At 39.3% G+C, this 20,875-nt stretch overlaps 1 protein-coding gene across 2 annotated transcripts in view; it reads left to right on the top strand.

The window, feature by feature from the left end:
• Positions 1-20,875, top strand: part of NLK (nemo like kinase) — a 64,201-nt gene that overhangs the window by 31,197 nt on the left and 12,129 nt on the right. For both annotated transcript variants that reach the window (XM_063340905.1, XM_063340906.1), the window contains exons 2-7: positions 2,066-2,195; positions 3,741-3,796; positions 12,581-12,687; positions 14,520-14,605; positions 15,491-15,700; positions 20,330-20,431. In XM_063340905.1, the coding sequence (XP_063196975.1) occupies positions 2,066-2,195; positions 3,741-3,796; positions 12,581-12,687; positions 14,520-14,605; positions 15,491-15,700; positions 20,330-20,431 (691 nt within the window). The remainder of the gene's footprint in view (positions 1-2,065; positions 2,196-3,740; positions 3,797-12,580; positions 12,688-14,519; positions 14,606-15,490; positions 15,701-20,329; positions 20,432-20,875) is intronic.

Raw genomic sequence — 20,875 nt, 5'->3', positions numbered from 1 at the left:
TGCGTGTGCAGTGGTCAGCGATAGTGTCAGAACTCCAAAGGGAAAAATCAGTACTTCAGTAGCATCTGAAGTGTAATCAGTGTGGGTTTTTATGAATAAAATTGCGCAACTTTGTTTTTCTAGCAAAAATATATTTATTTAATTCCCAGGAATTAACAGCTTTTAAGTTTTGTTTTCCAGGTTAGAGGTTTGCTGGCTTGCCTTTTTTTTTTTTTTTTTTTTTTTAAAAAAACCCAAACCTGGTAAAAACTTGGCGAGGGCCAGAAATGCTGTCCCATAAAGAGAGAAAAATACTACTAATTAGCTGATCAGTGGTGCTTGACCTTGTGAGCAGTGGGAGCTCTCAGCTCATGCTGGGGTCAAATTTATATGAATTTGTGAGCCACTGCCTGGTACTGGCTCTGCTGGGTGTCATTTGGGATCTGCCTCCGCCATAACCCTAAAGCAACGGCCAGCCAGCCTGAAATGTTGCCTGCTGGTGGTGGCTAGAACCTTGTTGTGCAAATAGACTCGCTGGGGTTAACCCTCCGCTGGGAATGAAGTTCCTGTGCTGTGGGAGACGGGATTTCAGGCTGGCCAGTGGTGAGTGCCGGGTTGCATTAACAGTGGATTTTCTAGTTTTCAGAACAGTAGCTCTTCCGCTTTTCATTCCCTTTCTTCCCAATTCAGGCTAGAGGCAAAAGCAAAGGTCCTGGAGAAAACAGGAAACATATTGTGAATTAGAAGACCTTTTCTTATTCTCTTCAGCTCTGTGTTTCCCACCACAGAAACAGTCTGGTATCAACTTTCCCGAGTACCCCTCCGTATTTAAAATATAAATACGCAGTGGCGGGTAACAAGTGTTCTAGCCGAGTTGGGATAGTTCTCCTTTGACTCCAAACCACTAGTATCAGTGGCTGCTTCTGACTTTTTGGATTGATTGAATTGCTTTGTATTTTGAAGTCGGATGTGGTACTTGGAGATAAGGCAGATATTTGATTATCCCGTTCTAAGTTTTTATTTAGATACTTAACCAACATGGAGCCGAGGTAAAAGAAGGTGCCTTCCACGTTGTCTGTAGGAGAGTCACATGCTGGACAGAAAAGCCAGCAACTTTTAAAGGACAAATGTAGTCATCAGGGTACATACCTGGATGTAGATTTTTATGTGGTTATGGCATTGCACTGAGAAGAAAGTTACTTTGGTCATCCCAATAAAAATATGCAGAAAAAAATTAAGGTTTCCTAACAACTGAAGATCTAGAAACCCTGTTTTGAAGTGAGGTTTGAGAAGCCTCACCTTAAAAACTGTGATTGGGAATTGAGGCACCATAATCTCCTTGCTCTAGTTTTATGGTTCTCATTATAAAATTCTATTTTCAGAATCTAATTACTTTAAATTAAAATACTTGCCATGTGCAAAGCACCTTATAATTTCTGAACTACTATACTTGCATCCCATAAGCTCTGTGGGAGAAAGACAGGTATCATGTCTGTTTTACATGTGTGGAAAGTTAGATACCATGTGCTGTTGCTTCACCAGATGTAAAGTGATTTAGTGACAGATCAAGTAATAGTCTTACACTTGCCAGTGTTCTCTCAGAATGGGATTATTAAATTTTTTGCCCTCTTAGGAGGGGAAGAAGAAAGCAGTAGACCCAGCAAAATCCAATTTGTGTAACTCAGAAAACGTTTTACTCTTAATAATGTCTTTTTTGGGAAGTGAAGGAGATGTTTATCGTCACGTCCGCTCCTCGGCTCAAGGTGTTGATCTAACTTTGAGCTGCAGCGTGCGCCAGTGGCAGGCAGTGTATGCACTGATGTGTCCGGCCACTGAGCCACCACCGAGCCTGTCCGGGTATGTGTATACATTCTCTAATCAACAAATGATCACCCTACCTTTAGTACAGCCTCTGCCGTACAGTGCATAATGCCCTTTGCTTCGTACTTTTGTCCCTAGAAGTGTCTTCACATTGTTTTGACTCACCGTCTAAGTTGAGAATGATAAGAACTCTAAAATATTCTTTTCTGATTTAGAAAAATTGTCTAACAGTAGTATGTGATGTTCTAAATCTTTTATTCTGTAGGTCAGTAACAGATCCACGAGATGGAAAGAGAGTTGCACTCAAAAAGATGCCCAACGTCTTCCAAAATTTGGTCTCTTGTAAAAGGGTCTTCCGGGAGTTGAAGATGTTGTGTTTTTTTAAGCATGACAATGTAAGTAAATTCAAGTAATTTTGAAGTCTTTGATAAAACCTAATTGTAAAATGGAGCTATCTATAAAAGGAGTCTTTTTTTTTTTTCTTTTAAGTTATAGAATATCTAAAATGCTTTAAAAGCTCTGTAATTTTACGGTAATCAGATTTCCTGGAAACTCAGATATTACTGTTGCAAACACTATAAAAAATGAAATTATCAAGAATCTAAGGATATTCACAATTTCCCTTCCAAAATATTTGCAAATAGACAGGCAATACACTTCCACCTAATCTTATTTCAGGCTTTAGATAAATGTCAATCTGCACAAAGCTATGCCAGCTGGAGATGCTTTCACTTCCCAGCTAGTTCTTACTCCATCTTCTCTCCCCTCTGTGGGAGTTTATTGCTCTCAGCTCTTCTAGCAGAGGGGCTGTACAAGCACTCCCAAATTTGCTTTAGGTAAAATCAGCCAGGATAAGTTAAAATATTTTCAGAATTATTTGAATTGACCCATATGGTTGTCTGAAATGGATCAAAAAGTACTTACAGAAATGGTTCCACGAGAGGAGCTGGGGATGTGGTAACCTCTCCCATGGGTGAGCAGTAATGAGCGCGTTGGGAGTGCTATCTTCTCCTGGCAGGATGGGACCAGGAAGTGGGTATCTGCTTCAGAACCTTATTTCCTTGCCCTCCCTCCTGTTTTAAAGTTCACTTTTTTTTTTTTTATCTGAGGGTATCGTATTCCAAGATTTTATTTGTGGTTAAGCCTTGGCTTTAGATAAGTGCTCTTGTTAGTGGGGCACAAAAGAGTTGACCTGCCTTGTGAGCTTGCACCAGGCTGCAGAGTCCCACCACCACCACCAGCCCTTGGAAGAGGGAGTCTGGGACAAGATTTCTTTTGAACTGGAACCTTAAACTGCTTCTCACCAGGGTCTACATTATGGAGATTTTACTGAGGACTATAAAATTAGATAAAAGCATCTCTGTAAGCAGTCAGAAGTTGAGCCTGATAATTGCTGAAGTTTGTGTACTTCACCTAATGGCCATAGATATTCCCAGGACAGGATCTAAAAAGACTACTCCAAGGTCACATTTTTTCCTGTGAAAGGATGTAAATTCTGTGCTGCTGCTTTTCTACCTTTTTGCTTTGCACAGAGCAGTGAGCTTCTGACTCAGAATGTGAACAACTTCGGGTTTTTTAATTCTACATGGAAGCAGTGTATTGCAAAACTCTTAAGATGAAAGGCACAACAAAGTGTAATATCTTTTGCTTTTGCATTTCTTTGCTAGAATTACTTCTTTCAGATATTTTATGGTTACATGTATTTTTTAAATAAACCAATTTTTATTGAGTAGACATAAATTTATGCTCTTAAGCTAATACTTGAACAGCTGGAAAGAGTTTCTTGAAAAAAAAAAAAAGACAAATCCTTAGTGTACAGAATAACTGATTTGGTGGGCTATTAAATGCACGTATCTAGTGAGACAGAATATTGGTCTGACTGTCTTTTCGAAAGGGATTTGTTTTGGGGATAGGTCGTGATCTTGTGTGGTGTTTCCTAGGTACTCTCTGCCCTCGACATACTCCAGCCTCCACACATTGACTATTTTGAAGAAATGTATCCTAAATATAAAATAGAGCTTCTTAATTGAGGTAGGTGTAATTTTCATTAGCTTAGAAACTGCAAGTAGTTGGTGGAATCTATGAAATAGAACTGCAAAAACCACGAGCCTGTATCTGAACAGTTTTATTTTAAAGAAGTGAATCTCTACTGTCAAGAACTCTTAGTTAATGTCAAGATTGGAGGCGAAAGGCTGCAGGATTGAAGAGGAAGCTTTGAATACATAAGAGCCAGTAAATGCAGGGCATTGTAGTATTTACCAACAGATACTGCTGTACTAGTGGTGATTTCCCCCAAATATTTTTTTGAAAACTATACCCAGTAATTAACTTCCTCTCAGCTATTAGTACCTTAAAATACTTTCTGGTGTTTTCAGAAAGTGCCACTCACATCCTTTGAAAGCATGACTTTTCAGAGCTGTTTCAGCAGCCTGGTTGGGTTGTGGCTTTCCTTGTTCAGCCTCTACGTTGATCAAGAGAAGGGATTTCACACAGATACGTGTGCTGTGTAAGGTGTCACTGATGGCAAAGGTACATGCTGTCTATGGGTAACTGTGTTATGAAATTGAATTTTAGTACATAACTTGACATGAGAATGTCATGTTTTGGTTTGTTTTGGTTTTTTCCTTTTTTCAAACTTCATTTGGATTATCTTCTGGTTTTGGGGTCGGGAATGTCTTAATTCTTAAATACTGAAAAGCCAGTCATTGAGCTGGCTGGACTCTTACTGACTAGTTGGAAGAGAAGTTCTGTGGCTTAAAGCAGATTGTTTTACTACTTACTCGAGATTTTAAATTGCTAGAAATTACCTTACTGCAATGAGTTAAGTGCAGATTTTCATAGTACAGAAAGCATATAGAAATATTGTGAGATTTAGAACAAAAAAATATTTTAAATAGGGCTAATTCTGTTCTCTGCAGAGACTTTACAGACCAGGAATCACAATAAAGATTGTCTGCCTAGATGAATCCCACTGTCTGTTCGTCTCTTTATGCCATTTTAAAAATGTAACATGCCAAGATCCAATCTTTGAGAAGTTTTTAGCTAATTAAAAATTAACTCGATACTATTTTTTAACTTGGAAAATATTTGTTTATATTTTATTTTTATGTGTGTAGGAAAAAAGCTTTTCACCAGACTCCTACCCATAACAGTTTTAAGATTATTTGCAGAGTTTTATACAACATGCTGTTAGAAACAAATTATCCTGTTAGACTTCACTAAAAGTGATATTTTAGAGAGCAGATAATCAAATATCCTAACACATTGACATTTCCGTTATCAAATTAGCATTTCGGGACAGGGATCTGCCACGCAGCTCGGGTCGGCTAATAGACTTCCCTCTTTTCTGTGGAAAACCCCAAAAGCGAACACTGAAAATTAAACTCAGTGCTGAACTGTTGAATGCGAACACTTGAATCGTAGTATATTCAGTTACGTGTCGTCTCATTAAACTGCTGCTCCTTTTACAGCTTTAGTTGCAGTCTTTCAAGTTTATAAATCACAACCCAATTGTGCAAATAAAAACTTCCTCCCCAAACCAAATTGTTACCAAAATCTGCTTGTAAATCAGGCAGGGTATAATGAAATGTCTGTTAAAAGCTAAGTAAGCTGCCAGTCAATTTTCATCTAAAAACATATGCATATACATTCAGGAATATAAATAAAGTGTTCTGATTGAGGATTTGTGTTTATTTTCTGAAATCACGTAGTTTTCATACAATCATAATTGGGACCTGAGATCTTTTCCTGGTGTACCTGAATGCATGGTAATAGTTTGGTTTAAAAAAATCAAAAACCTTTGTCCCACATCTGCCCACATGGTGTGTTCTGCTTCTCCTACAAGTAGCTTTATTATCTTGGTGTCAGTCTTCAGTGGAGCTGCTTGAGGTTTGCGTGCACCAGCTTACTCTTTTGGTTAGCCTTTGGAAGGTTGTTTTTTAAATTACTGATAGGTTTTAGCTGCTTTAGTATCACCCACTTTACCAGACAATTAATGGGCAGAAAATTCTTTATTTTTCTTTATTCTTTATTTTTCTTTATTTTTAGATAAACTGAACTTTGTGAAATGTGGTTTGATCTATTTATAATACCGTGAATTGACTGGTGGAGAAAGTAGGTGTATTTTAAACTCTGTGATTTTAACCAAAGGACAGCATGATTTACAGATTGGTTGAGAATACTGCCTTACTATACTAGGATTTTTTCATATGAATGTTAGATAAAGCTCTTAAATTTTGCTTTGCCATTTCTTTCATGTGAACAGCATATGAGTAGTCTTCAAGACCTGGAGTTTGGTTATTTGCACTAGTTCAGTGCCCTTGTTCTATAACGAGTCACATGAGCTATAAATCAGATCTAGGTTAAGGATTACTCCTTCCGTGTAATTGTATAATCAAGAATATCTAAATGGGATAAGTTTACTTTTATGAGCTGAGCTACTGCCGAGTTTTGTATATAAAACCAGAAATGTTAGTTTCCTTCATGGTTAACTCATTTTAAGTCATTCTGACTAGTATTTTATAGGGCTGTCTTTTAAAATTATTTTATTTTGTTTGAATTTCTTGACTCTAATATTGGTAATAGAAGACTATTTGCTTTGTAGTCTTCTTTCTCCTTTCTGTTGAAATTATTGCAGGAAGTGCACTTATGACCCTTAAATTCATTAGAAGAATGAATGAATAGGTGTTTCAATTTATATGCACATTTTTAATTGCATGTCCTTCTGCTTACTGTAGTGTAAGAAGAACAGATTCATTTTAAGAAGATCAGGTAACTATATTCCATATTTGGGGGACGTAGGTGTAAAAACTTCTTCTGTTGATCCACTGGTGTAGTTCCTAAAGATAGAATGACGTTCTGTTTTTACAGTAAGGTGTATTGATCAGTGATAAAAGTGTAACGAGATTGAGTTGGTACTGCTTGGTTTCCTTTATTCTTCCTAAGGAGTTGTAGTGTCCTTTGGGGGAAAATTAAAAAAAATAGTAAAAGAATGACTAAAATGATATGAATGATGTCTTGCAAATGAACTGGTAGAGTTAGTTTCAGTTATTCAGTGTCTCATAGGTACTAGCAAGAATTGCAAAGTGTCTTTTGTAAAGAGGACTCATCATAAAACTGACTTAAAATTTTGATGATAAACTAAAAGATTTCTTAGGAAACTAGTGATGAATAAAGGAATTTTAATCTAGTGAGATTTTTGTTTTAGAATGCAAATTCTTTGCAAACTCTTAGATTGAGATATAATTTCAATGTATAATGAGGTTTTAGATTGAAAATCTTTCTGAGCATTTAACATCTTACACAGGTATTGATATTTTTGCCGCTATCACCTAGTGCAAAAATGAATCACTAATGGCGCATATATTATTCTGGGTGTCTGTCTTGAGAATATAAATGAAAAAGAGGTGATTAGTGAGTTTTAGGTTTTATGTGTTTGTCATTAAGTTCATCATTAAGCTGAAGTTCAAGGATTAGTATAGTCCCTAAAAGGCTACGGGCTGCTGTTCTGCAGCTGGTGACACAACAGTTTCTATTGTTGGGTCAGGCAGAATTGTGACGTAGATTCTCACTAGATAGTAACGAGCACAGAATAGCTTGATGTACTTTTTGCAGGTAGTGAAAGCGCGGTGGTGTTATTGTCAAAGCAGTAAACTGCAGGAGAGAGAGTCCTAGACATCTGCTTGAATAGAGCGTCTGCCAAAATGCCTCTGTTCTCCTATAACACGAGGCTCTTTTGCCGTGGGTTAAAATTTTGATTTATTCAGCAGTGACTTTTTAGTACCTTTATTCTAGTATTTGCAAAATCTAGTTGGATAATATCGCCTGGAACAGAAAATGTTTTCCCTAGTATGCACTGATAGGAAATAATTTCTATCGAGAAGATGGGGTACACATGGGAAAATACCAGGGAGGTTTTAAAGTTGAATATCATGTATTGTTAGCAGTCATCTTTCAAGTAGAATCTGCTGGCAGTATGTGCCTGGCTGTCAACAATTCGGTAAAAATAGACTGAAGTTTTCTCCTTTGTCTCTTTAATTTTAAACCGTTTATAGGTACTCAATAAATTACCTTAATTCCTAATTTAAGGCTTCATTTTTGAACACCCTGAAATGACATGATGAGAGAAGGTTTTAAAGTGTTAACTTTGACTACGTACTCTTCACAGTGTGTTTGACATTTTGTGTTGCATTTTTAAAAAAATCTGTTTTAAAAGCTATTTGTAGAATAAATTATCATTAGTAGTTAGTAATTTGTCCACAGACTTACTGCTGATTAATCCACGTTCCCCCTTGCACTGTTTTGCTTTTTTCTACTCATGGAAGTATTTGATAATTTTACTGCATCCGTCTGCAAGCACTGTGAAATATCAGAGCAGTGATCTGCGAGAAGTGCTTTGTAGCACAAACGCATTTCCCGTTTGAACACCAAGTTCAGGTAACCTCAAGACCAAATACTTAAATAACCAAATGAAATTTTGAAACTAATGCTGAAGTAGTGGAGTTTATTTTTGTACTGTGCAGCCTGTGCCCTGCGTACCTCCGGGGAATGGCTCGCCGTCCCGCGTCAGACTCGTGTTTTACTGGCACCGGGGAAGCCGTACGTCCTGCTGCTGCTAGCCACAGCGCACAGCCAGGAGAACGTGTCACCACAAGCCTGGACACAGCCTGGCAGGTGCGATACGCCAGACGTATTCGGCTCTCCCAAACAGAGCTTCCGCAGCATTCAGGCTTTGTTTTACAAATACCTAGATACAGTTATTTAGATAGGAATTTAGTGATTTTATTGTACCTAGTACAAAATATAGTGCTACTAAACTGCAGGTGATTAATACCAATGCCATTAACTCCGAGGCAACTGATGAGATGGTGCTTCTATGGAAGGCTGCCGGCTCCGGCTCCTCATGAGTTTTGAAGCTGGGTAGGAGTGGGGAGGTGGGAGCTGCTGCTTCACCGAAGCGCTTCTCTCGTTGTACCCCAGCTCAGTTAGGTTGAAAGGCTGAATTTTCTCTGTATCAGGAACTCATCAAGAGCTTTGATGCCCTTACCTTACACAGAAGTAAGATTCAGATGGAGTTTCAGTATTTTCTTCCTGGTATGAAAAACCGTCGTCTTTATTTTTTTCCCCTGACTCCAAACCCGCCTCCCTCCAAAGAGCTTCTGCTGTCGCTCCTCCGTGCTCTTCGACACGTGCCATAGGTTGCCATGTCTACATTGCGTAATTAGAGCTGACTTGATGGCAAAGATATCAGTAATTTCACCTATAACAGAAAAGTCAGCAAATTTTAAGCATAAAAAAATATTTAGACAGGCCTTAGTAATTTTTTAATAATTGTTGCACTGTTTTTTACATAGACCGGGTCTTTTTTTTCATGTTTTGGGTATTGATGCGAAATGAGGATGTTATAGAAATATTTCTACTAGGAAGTTATTAAGACTGCAAAGAGTTAGAAGAGAACAGAAGTGGCATCACAAGCTAAGCTTGGCGTGATCCTAATGAAAAAACAAGTATAACTAAAGTATTCTAAAATAGGAGAGAACCCCTTGTCCACCTTTTATAGAAAATCCTGAAATATACTAGGAAGAGTTTTGTTTTGTTTTGTTTTGTTTTAAAAAAAGCATGTTTCTTACGGTATCATGCAGATAGACACCTCCACTCCACTGTTAGAAAAATAGTTTATAGAATTGAGTTTTGAGGTATGCAGAGACCTAATAAAGACGGATCCAAGTCGTTATGAGAATACCACATCACAGAGTGCACTTTATTCCTTTTTAAAATTTGCCTGTCACTTTGTAAAATTTCCCAACTCAGCGGGTCTCCCAGTCAACAGAATAAGTGAAGTTCTTTTGTGCCGTGCATTTGCCTTGATAATTATTCTGAAGCAAATTGGTACATTTGTAGTTCTAATTTTATACAGCTACTTAACTAATTACTGCTGTCAGGAGCAATTTTTATCCGGTAGTAACGTTCAGCTTAGCTGCGTGTTACAGCTCCAGTGACCACCTCATAGCCAGCGTATTTTATGGTTCGACTTAAAACAGAGAACTGCAGGTACCTGTTTGAATAGTTGATTGAAATCCCACAGGGGTTTTGTGGTTTGTTTTGGCTGAACGCTTGTAGTTCTGGCCGGAGTGAAGTCATTGACCCACTTCGGTACCAGCTGTTTAAGACGCTGCCACGTTTGTAAAAGGCAGGAACATGAAGCAAGTGCTGCTTTCGCTCGTGTTTAGAGACCCTCATTAAATTATCTAGAGACAATAATCAGATAGCTGCCGTTCAAGTTAATGGCACCTCTGAGCCCCTGTCAAGAGAGCTTTATTTAATGCGCAACAGACCTGGAGTGGTGCAGGTGCCATTTCAGGCCCTCATTTAATTTAAGCTGCTTTAGTTGGCATGGCAACTAGTTGAGACATCTGGGAGACATTATGCTCGGGATTGAGATTTAGGAGGATTTGTGGCGTAGCAAAACAGGAATCTTATCATAATAAAGTGCAGAGTAATGCTTTTGGATTTTTTTAATATTTTACATTAAAAATGAAATGTAAAGATTTGTTGCAGCCATAAGGTAAAAAACAAATTTTAAAAGGCTGGTATAAATATTTAAGAGGGCCTTTGCAAAAGGCACGGAAAAATTAGAGGACTAGAAATTACGGTGCTGCGGGGTTGGTTTTTTTCTTTATGAATTCTTTATGAATGCAATTCTAATTTGAGGTCTTTTTGGTCAAAAAGTTGGCAATACTTAATTTATAAAATTAATTTCTGTGTGGCGTGCTGATGGCAGATGAAGAGTTTGGCTGCTAGGGATTTGGCCAGGTGGGGTTCGCAGAGCAACAGATGGAAGGAGAACATTGATTAGGTAAAGAAGAAAGAAAACATAAGTTTTCTCTAGATCGTTCTAAGCGCAACTTGACCTGTGCTGATTAGTTGGTGGTAACGGTAAGAATGAGTAAAAGTTTCTGCTGAAGCTGACTTGCTTACTGTGTTACAGAGAGAGAATTTTCTTAACTGAAGTCAGGGTTTGCGTGTTATATTTTGGACTTGATGGGTTGCAGAGCTGGTTCTAAGGAGCATGGACCCAACTGCTGGGCTCCTGCAGCATCGCGGTGAGGTTTCACGGGCAGCTCAGCTCCTGCGGGTCCCAGCAGATGGTGGTTGGTGGGCTGGGGGGGCTGAGAGCTGGTGCCTGCTCTGCCCTGGACTGAATGGACCTGCCGCACCGAGCGAGGCGCGAGACCGGGGCCCAGGAGTTGCAGTTCTATTTCGAACCCTCTCCTTGATCTTTTGTGTGACCTTGGCAGCGGGTAAAACCTCCCTGCCACGGTTCTGTCTGCTCGGGAGGTGCAGGGCTTGGTGGGGCTGGCCGTGCTGGGTGGTAACAGCCCACACCATGCTGGGAAGTGGAAGTTCAGTTAACACAGGGCTACCGTGTTCTACCCTCTTCAGCCACAAATGTAGTTATAGCAGGGATTTTCTTTTTTGTTTCAAATATGACTGGTAAAGGTAACTTTGAAAGCAGTAATGTTTCTTAATTATCTTATGAAGCTTATTCGATGTGAAAGTTGAAAATTCTCAGTATTGCAAGTTCAGTCCTTGAAAGTTGAGGTGCTGCAGTTTTGGTTTAAAGTCTTGTTCTGAACCGCAGCTCCAAAATCAGAACTTACTGGTGGTGCTCGTGAATGAGGCAGAGCAGAGGCAGCGTCTCTGCCGCCCGACGGCTCTTCAGCGCCGGCCGCAGCACAAGCGTCTGCCACCACCTGCCCTCAGCAGCCCATGGGCGCATCCGTCTGTCCTACCTCAGAATTTATCCTAATGACTTTTGCATGCGTTTTATTACTGTAACATACTCAGGAAGCCGACGCTATGATACTGAGTTTGTGGGCTGAGGTGTGCTGCTTCTCTCTTCTATGTTTCTCCATTTTTGAAACATTAAAGTTTTAGGATTTTTAGTGCTTCCTGAGTAAACACAACACCCTTCTTAATCTGCATTTTAGTGTAAGCCAGAGCACATACAGGTCTCTGTATCTTCAGGTGTTTGTGTAAATTCTCAGTGAGCGTGACTGTTGCTGTGTTGTGTGTGTGCGTGTGTGTGTGTGAGAGTGTGTGAAATAGTGGTTTCTATTTGGTTTTTTTTTTTTTTTTTTTAGTTTTTCCTCCAGATAGAAGTTTGGGGGTTTTTTTCTTTTTCTTCTGCTGTTACAACTTGAAGAGGTTTGGTGACTGGGATTTGTATGGCTGTGTATACGATGCTTGAGAAGGTAAAACAGAGGGTACTGGGTAGGTTTAGGGAAGCCCATGTATTTCTGAAGGTCTGCATTACTGCTGGCGTAGCAGCCTGCAGGTGCTCGGGCACCCACTGTCAGGGGCTTGCACTTGCCAGTTTATCTGGTTAAACCATGTTGACGTATGTCCACTGTGAAGATGCTACTTTAGTTGCTTGTAATCTGTGATTTACCGATCTTCGGGAAAAATTTAAAGGTTTCAAGATGTCATTAATTATATTAAAATTTTATTTTGTTTTCTGAGTCGTAATTTGACTTTGGAATAATTTTGTAATAACTATCTTAATGCAAATGCTACTTTATTGAGTAATCTGTTTTCTTTCACAACCCTTTTTTAATTTTCATTCTTGTAAGAGTCTGGAGACTTGACCTCTGTGAAGAAGCTTTATTCTTTTTTCACTCGATAGCTCTGACCTCTAAGAGCTCAGATTCACAGGAGTTAGAGTAAATGTTTCAAGAGATGTGCTGGACTTTCTGCTTTTGCCTTAACTAATAAATTGAAGATATGTTGTCACTGAATTGATGCAGAGTGACCTCCATAAGATTATCGTCTCTCCTCAGCCACTCAGCTCGGATCATGTCAAAGTTTTTCTTTACCAGATTTTAAGAGGTAATTTTTCTTCTTTTAAAATTAATGAAAATTATGTAGTAGTTTAATTTTTTTCCCTGTGTTTCTTAATGTTTATTCTCAATGCATCCTCATCTGGAATAAGTTTCCTGTGGAAACTTGTTCTTTTTATTTCACATTATGAATAAACAGCAAACATTAATTCTAATTATAAGAATATGGCAGCCCTGTTACCTTCCATCGTAGTCATGGGTAAAGATGGCAAGACTTACACTTCAGCTGCAAAGGCTTTTTTAATGGCCCGTGAGAGTTTTAAGGTGGGGGTGTGTGTCTGAACAGTTCTCTGATGCTTTTTGAATCAGAGTACAGAAGTCACACCTAGACTGAGCCAAACTGTAAATATATGTAACTAGATCTGCGTCAGGTATTCTGGAGAACAGTCTCGTTTAAATTGTTATGGAACAGTCCACTAAGGTTTGATTTTTACCTAAAACAATTTACCATAATACTAATTTTAAACTTGATTTATTTTTTTTAGTCCATTTAGAAACTTTTATCCAAGAAATGAGATTATTGTGCTTATCTTTTGAACATCTGATCAGTGTTAGTCCAGTTGCTTTTACCTTGGCTTTATTTGAGTGTTTTCATGGGAATAAGCTGAAAGCAAACAGTCAGTTTTATCTGGTGGTAAATGAATAGTAGATTGTATTCATAAAAAGCAGAGCAAAGAAATGTAAACTATGTTGAGAATTAGTCCCAGGTACCTGTTGTGCTAGAGAAGAGGCATTTCCTTTGTGACGTCCCCAAGGACAGAAGGCGTTTGTGCCTCTGTGATCGCTGGTTTGGTGTCTGGGGGAGCACTGTCCAAGCGGCAATGCACAACTGCCAGTTAAGGTTTGTCTGGGAGTGACTTGAATTCTCGTCCCATTTGCCCAGGCATTTGAGCTGAGAGCTTAGTGTTCCCCAGTTTAATGCTATTATTTATTTTTGCTCTAGCTGACCTCTAGCTGACCCTCCTTGAATTATAGGCATTTTTCCGTTTTCCATGCTGTGGCTACTCCTGTAGTTCACGTGCATAAACAGCGTCACCTTGGTATCCTTTCTGCCGCTCTGCTTTCTAATGGGGTGCTTTCTGCATTGCTTTCCTTTTCTTAAAAAGATCAGAATTACAGCTTCAGGGGCTGTGAAAGCACGCAGGAAGCATAGGTTATCTTTCTTTCCTAGCCACCTAAATGATAGAAACATCCCCAACGGCTGTGTCAGATGTCCTCAGTTCATTCCTTCTCTAGCTTTGAATTTTTGCACTAATAAAGTTAGTGCTGGGCTTTACTGTCATTTGGGCCTGTATTCTCTTAGCCTTGCTTTACATTATCTGCTGCTGGCTTAGGAGGTTTTGCTTTGAAAAAAGTTATTTAAAAATATATATATGCAGATTGGCTTGGGTTTAATCTGAGTTTATTTCTAAAGTGCAGCTGTGACCTAGGAAACAGTTAAGTCAAATTTTAGTGCTGTGGAAGTTAAAATTGTCAGTGGGAAACAGAGCAGTAAGAGCTACATGTCAATATTCCAGTGTTGTGATTAGCAGAGTATCCATGTCATAACCAGTGAGATGCTGTTTTGGTTTGGGTTTGTTTGTTTTTTAAAAAAAATGCTTAAGTTACTTGCTCTGTCTAGTTTGTATACTCCAAAAGTTTTATCCTTTCATTGAGTGACTGAGTGTATACTAGAGACGGGGAGTTAGTCGTAGAAAAAATGAGCCAATGGCAAAGTCTTTGCTGATCTGGAGTTGTGAGACCTTCCAGGAAAATGTTGTCACCTTAAAATTCTTTTAAAAGGAAAAAAGGTATTTATTTTAATTTCATTTAATATTTCAGGTCTGAAATATCTACATTCTGCTGGCATTTTACATCGAGACATTAAACCAGGGAACCTACTTGTGAACAGCAACTGTGTTCTTAAGGTGCTACTTAAATTTATTGAAAATGTACATATGTATATGCTGTTCATTATAAATCAGTTGTTATTTTTTTAAACAAAGCATTTAATATTAACACTTTTCCTGAAAGTCATTTTAAAAGACAAAAATCCCACAGGTTCTTTAAAAATTATAAATGAAACCGATGTCTTCCTTTCCCCTTTCCTCCTTCCCTCTCCCCAAATCTGGACGTGGATGGAGCTGGCTCTTTGGTTTGACCAGGGGGTGTCCCATGCCCCCACCGCTGGGAAGGGAGACAGCTCCCTGGCCCCGAACTCTGCCATTAACTCCTTAGGCGTAGGAAATTTTGGAAGGCTTGGGCATGTTGTACAGCTGTGCCAAATGTCACAAAAATGAGTTTTGTTTACACTGATTTGCTAAGCATTCTAAATGTGAAAATTTTTGTCTGTTTTCTTAACCCTTCTGGTTCAAGACATTTTAAAAAAATTCTCAAAGCCGAAGTGAGTAGAAGCTGAATCTTTCTGTAGCGTTTCCAGGCATGTCATGAACTTATCTGTTTTGGGGTGAAATCTGCTTTGGGGTGAAATATTCTGTACTCAGAGGTTGGCAATACGTATTATTTTTTTTTAGTGTAAAGTTGTTTACTCTCTTAGATTATAAATATTGTAATGCCAACTAAAAATGAACTGTGATTTCAAATAAAATTATAGGAAATTTAAATGGATGTGGAATGAAGTAGCATAATTTCTTCCTATTTCCCTCTCCCTTTGCTTATGCAGTTACAGCAGATTATCTGATTTATTTAAATGCTGGTTTGGAATTTCCTGCTTCATTACCAGAAGGTTACCTATTTGAAATGCATTAAGTGTTTTGGTTATTTTAATTTTTTTATTTACCTTCTCAATTTAGATTTGTGATTTTGGATTGGCCAGGGTGGAAGAATTAGATGAATCTCGTCACATGACTCAGGAAGTTGTCACTCAGTATTACCGAGCTCCAGAAATCCTGATGGGCAGCCGTCACTACAGCAATGCTATTGACATCTGGTCTGTAGGCTGTATCTTTGCAGAATTACTTGGGCGAAGAATATTGTTTCAGGCACAGAGTCCCATACAGCAGGTATAATTAAATTTCCCTTTAAAATTTTTTCTACTGCGTAATTTCATGGAATCAGTTACACGGATGCGTTTTGAACCTCAAACTTGCTTTTGTTTTGCTTGGTTTACACGCAGGCAAAAAACCAAGGTGCTTTGAAACACTGAAACGATAACTTCCAGACAGTATTAAAAGTAGTGGTTATTAACGTTAGCCTTTGAAATGTGTATTTTTTTTGTAATCCCCTGTAATCTGCTGCGGTACCAAAGCTTGCTGTAGCATTTTATTGAGATATAATGTAAAGGTGATATAACTGGGATCAAGCTTTTTGTAACAACTAATACGAGAAAGTTTTCTGTCGATATGGAACTGTATTGGCACTTGAACTATTTAAACTGCCAATTAGCAGCATTGCTCAGACTGCTTCAATTCAGTAACGGTCAAGTGGGTAAGAAGGTATTGAATGCTTTTCTATGTCATACAGCTGTGGCTAGGTATAAAAACACGAGATGCACCAGAATCCTTCATCACCATTCCGACTGCAAGCAAACTAATATAGTATAAATATATCTCTAATAATTTTGAAGTGCTATTTTTACAGTAGATAGAAGATAATGTCTGCAGCAAGATATTAGAGATGGATGCATTTATACTTCTATCTAAGAGAAGGAACAAGATGTGCTGGCATAAAAATGTTTATCTTCAGTGTTGTTACTATTCAGCTGTAGATTAGAAACTACGTACGTTAAAATTGTGAGATCATGTGTATTGATTGACAAGAAGTAAAAACACATTCCAAACTTTTGTTAAAGGTGGCATTCCAAGCTCTGTACTTGTCTTGTTTGTTTATAGACGTAGCTTTTTCACGGGTTTGAGAGACATGTACATTAGCATGCTGTTTGCAACATTCATATGTTTAAAATGTTGTGTTCTGTATATATTTTTTTCAATGCTGTGTCCTGTCTAGTGGTTCCTCTCATGTCACCGCAGTAGCATTCCCAAGGAGGGACTTGTTGGTCACTCTAGGCAGCACTGCTACCTTGTCTGAGCACAAAAACGCGTCCTCTTCCCAAAATACACCCCTCCTGCCCTTGTGCAGAGACTGCTCGGGGAAAAGCAGTAATGTAATCAGAACTGCTAGTTACACTGACAGCTGTTCTGTTGAAGCCTCAAAAATATTTAAAATCTCCTGATTTTCTAATCTTTGGTCTTTTGCTACACTGAAGCTAAACATATGTGGGATTTTAATAGCCTTGGCTATCCTTCTTGAAATTTAAAGTGCAAAGACATCCATCAGATGAATCTAGACTAGCATTATGGGGTTGGGTTTTCTGGGTGGTGTTCATTTTATTTGTTTGAAAAGTTGTATAAAGTTGTGTAAGAGTTCCTAGATCTTTTATAATCCCTGTGCAGTGGAACGGGTTAAGAAGTTACCACCATATATATATATATATATATTTCAATTATGTTCTGAGACATTCAGTGCTCTGCGAAGGAGGGCAGCATGTGGAAGTGCCTGGGGGTAGTCAGTGTTAGGTCTGTCCTTGCGCCCGCGCCGTGCCGCTCGGTGCAGCCCGTGCCCGAGGCTGGCTGTCCCGTCCACTGTGGGGTTGGCCAGGCCAGAGCAACTCTGAAGGCAGGTAGCCATCATCGGGCTGAAGTTCTCCTGGGAAAAAACAGGGAGGAGATCATTTTAAAACTGACTGTACTGGGATTTTTAACTCAAATCTCTGATCAAGAAAGTGAACAAAGCTTTACATTATGAACCAGATTGAAACTGGTGATTTTGTTATTTTAAACTTCGGATAGTATCATGCTGAAAGTGATGAGCATACCTAATTTGCTTGCTCAAGTTACAATAGCTAACTTTTGATAAGGGTTTTGCGGAATTTCTTACAAGTGTAAGAAATGAGATAATCTAGACTGAGACTTAGAAACACTTTCAAATACAGTATTTCATAACACCTCCTATTTTTGCTTTTTACTGATACTATTTAGAATAGTCAGCATTTTTGTCTAATACAATCTTTCTATTTCCGTTTAAAAATGCATTTTTAAAGGTGCAAATACAAGTTATTTTTAGCTATATGTCCTGAAACATGTAATACATCTGATTTTATCTCTTAGTGCATCTGTAGTGCAGGAAGGGTGATCTCTGACTTTCTACCCGTCCGTGGGAGCAGATGCCTCTCTGTGCCTGCTTTAAAGCCGAGTCTGCACACTGGTTTGTAAAAGACGGGTTACGGTGTGCTAAGTTTTAACCACCTTCCAAGGTTAGCCAGTTCCTCTAGTCTGATTTTGCTGAGTATTATTTAATCCTCCTTGAAGATAACCGGTCACATGCCTGAGGCGGTGAGCAGAATCCCTTTGGGAGGGTGAGTGTGAGGAGGACGGGGACGCGGGCAGACACAGACAGCCTGGGCGGCCGCTGTGGCCATGTCACGTACGGGCTGCATCCCGGGAGAGACCTCAGACGCCGGCACGCGTGGACGTTCGCTCTGTCACACGTAACCCTGGGCACCGCTTTATATTTCCGACCTCGGCAGAGCTCACCGGGGCCGCGCACGGCAGCGGGAGGGGATACGCAGAGCGAGGCGGTCGGTGCTGAGGGCTGACACCCCCTTTCCCATGACTCAGAGGGAGCCGGTGCTGGTTGCCCACTGGCAACCTTGAGATCTTCTCATGAGATGCATACCCAGTTGGTTGTAGCTAAAAGGAGCCCAGTGCCGCGCTCCCCTCCGTGCAAAGCAGGGCCCAGACAGCGGCAGCAGCTGGGGGGCTGGCTTGGAAAGGGCACTTCTGACCCCAAAATACTAACACAAGAATGGAGAGGCACTGTATATACCCAAAGGACTTGAAATTCACGCAACTGAGGTCAGCTGAATTAAAAATTAATGTTTTGTAACATTTTTTTCTATTTTTACACTAAAATTTCAAAATATATTTTGTAATATTTCAGAAAAATATATTTAAAGACTGATAACATGCATTTAGCTAAATGAAATCAGACCTCTTACCAAAACTCTTCCGTGAGTGGATTGGAAATGTATGGGCTAAGACAAGAGAATTTATATCTCGAGAGGTGTTAAACGTGAACTTTCAGGAGATCGCTATGGAAATTGTTTTCAGTGTTTTTTCTTGTAACCATTAGAATAAAGTGTGTGTATTTATATCCATGTCTATATATATATATAGGTATAAACATATATTAACATATCATTGCTGTGTGCTTCAGGGGTAGTTGACTGAAAAATACAGGTGTTGATGCAGTCTGCATTCCCTGATACGCTGGTATAATTTATTACGTTACTTTTTCTATTTTGTAAATACATTGACCTTTTATTATATAAGCTCCATGTGTCTATTTCTCAATTACATATTTTCCACATCTGAAAACCCCAAGGTTTAGGATTTTTGTTTTTCCCCTCTCTAGTTTCACACTTCCTTAGGAAGGTAGGTCCTTTGCTGCCGCTGCTCTATGGAGTTGTGCCACCCTGGCGGTGCGGTGCCGAGGCAAACGGGAGCCCACGCGTCCAGCGCGAGTGACACCGGGCATAGCCAGAGCGGGGGTGCTGCGGGAGAGGGGGGCTCTCAGCCCCGGCTGAAGAGCGGCACAGCGTGGGGTGCCACCAGCAGCCCCAGCTCGCAGGGTTGTGCCACCGGTCCGAGGGCGACTTTCACGCGTACGAGGCCTGTGAATGATGAGAACGGGCTTATTCTCAGAGGAGAGCTCTGCGGCCGCTGGTTAGCACGGGCAGATGCTGGTCACGAGGGAACCTTGGAACTGATCTCACCTTGGAACCCGGGAACTGATCTTACCGCTGGCAGACCTGTTTTGGGGGGGATTTTTGTTTTTTATGCTTGACTTGTTTGCGGTTTTTTGTTTGTTTTTATTCACTAAAGGAATATACACACACACTTTTGTAGAAATCAGGTGAAAGCTTGCCTGTTGCTTTCCAAAATGACAATGGTGAATGAAATGTCATTTCATTTGAGTCCAGTTTTTTAAACACAGCATCATTGTTGCTCTTTTTTAGGTACCTTTTCTTTTCCTTATAACCAGCACCACTCCTTTCTCTTCCTCTGGTGCTGCACAGAATATTTTTTAAACTTTTCTTCTCATATATAGGAACTCTTTATATAGTATGTTTGTACTAAAGTTCTGAGGGTTTTTTCCCCACTTTCTGTAGTTATTCCTGTTGATAGCAAAATATTTTGTGTAAAGTAGTAGTTGACCTGGTTTTTTTGGTGTAATTTTGTGTGGTATATTGGTATGTAATGCTGACGTTCAGTTGAGAATATTTGGGGTTTAGAATGAGTAACACACCATTAACAGTACTTAACAATTTTCTTAATGAGGTAAAATTGACTTTTAAATTGCAATGAAATATTTTACTAAACCTGTAAACAAAAAAAACCTCCCAGACTTGAAAATCAGCTTCTGTTAGGGCTATTTCAGTGAAATTACAAATGTTTGTGTTTGCTATCTACTAAATGTATACGTTAATATTTGTAATTTACTATCTGTAAAATAGTGGTTTTGAACTGATTCGTACCTTAAATGTGATTTGCGTTAGCTTAAGAATCTGCTGTCATAGTGAAATATATAAATATATGTCTAGGATCTCAAATGTGTATGTTCTGTCCCTCCAGCTGGATTTGATCACAGACCTGCTGGGAACCCCGTCGCTGGAAGCAATGAGGACGGCATGTGAAGGCGCCAAGGCACATATACTCAGGGGTCCTCATAAACAGGTAGAGCTGGAGATTACTGGCCTTTTTTTATATATGGTCAATCCAATCCTTCCCTCAGCCCCCGTAAGCGAGGATTTCCGCTGTGCGGGATACTACCGCAGCATCGTCGCAGTGTTTCACATCTTGATTAAATTCTCCTGGCACGTTTGTTCTGAAATACTTTGGATATTTAATCTCAGAGCTGGGTTAGGTTTACCAAAGGTGGTTGTGGTGTTGCAGTGGCGGGGGTTAACGGAGTAGTTATTCCAACTACTATTGAGACAAGGTGGTTTTTCACTAGTAAAGTGCATTTCTGGCTTCTGTCTTATATGTATTGTTTGACTTGATGATACAGGTGAAAGTCTCCTTTTTTTGAAGTGACAGCGTTTTGATAGCTATTTTGAATGAAGATGTTAAATTTAAGTGATAATATTGGCGAGAGACGTAAATTAAAATCGACAGGAT

The sequence above is a fragment of the Chroicocephalus ridibundus genome, chromosome 7 (assembly GCF_963924245.1).
Source record: "Chroicocephalus ridibundus chromosome 7, bChrRid1.1, whole genome shotgun sequence".
Taxonomy (NCBI): Eukaryota; Metazoa; Chordata; class Aves; order Charadriiformes; family Laridae; genus Chroicocephalus; species Chroicocephalus ridibundus.
The sequence above is the reverse complement of the archived record's forward strand: the minus strand, read 5'-3'. Positions and strand labels throughout refer to the sequence as shown.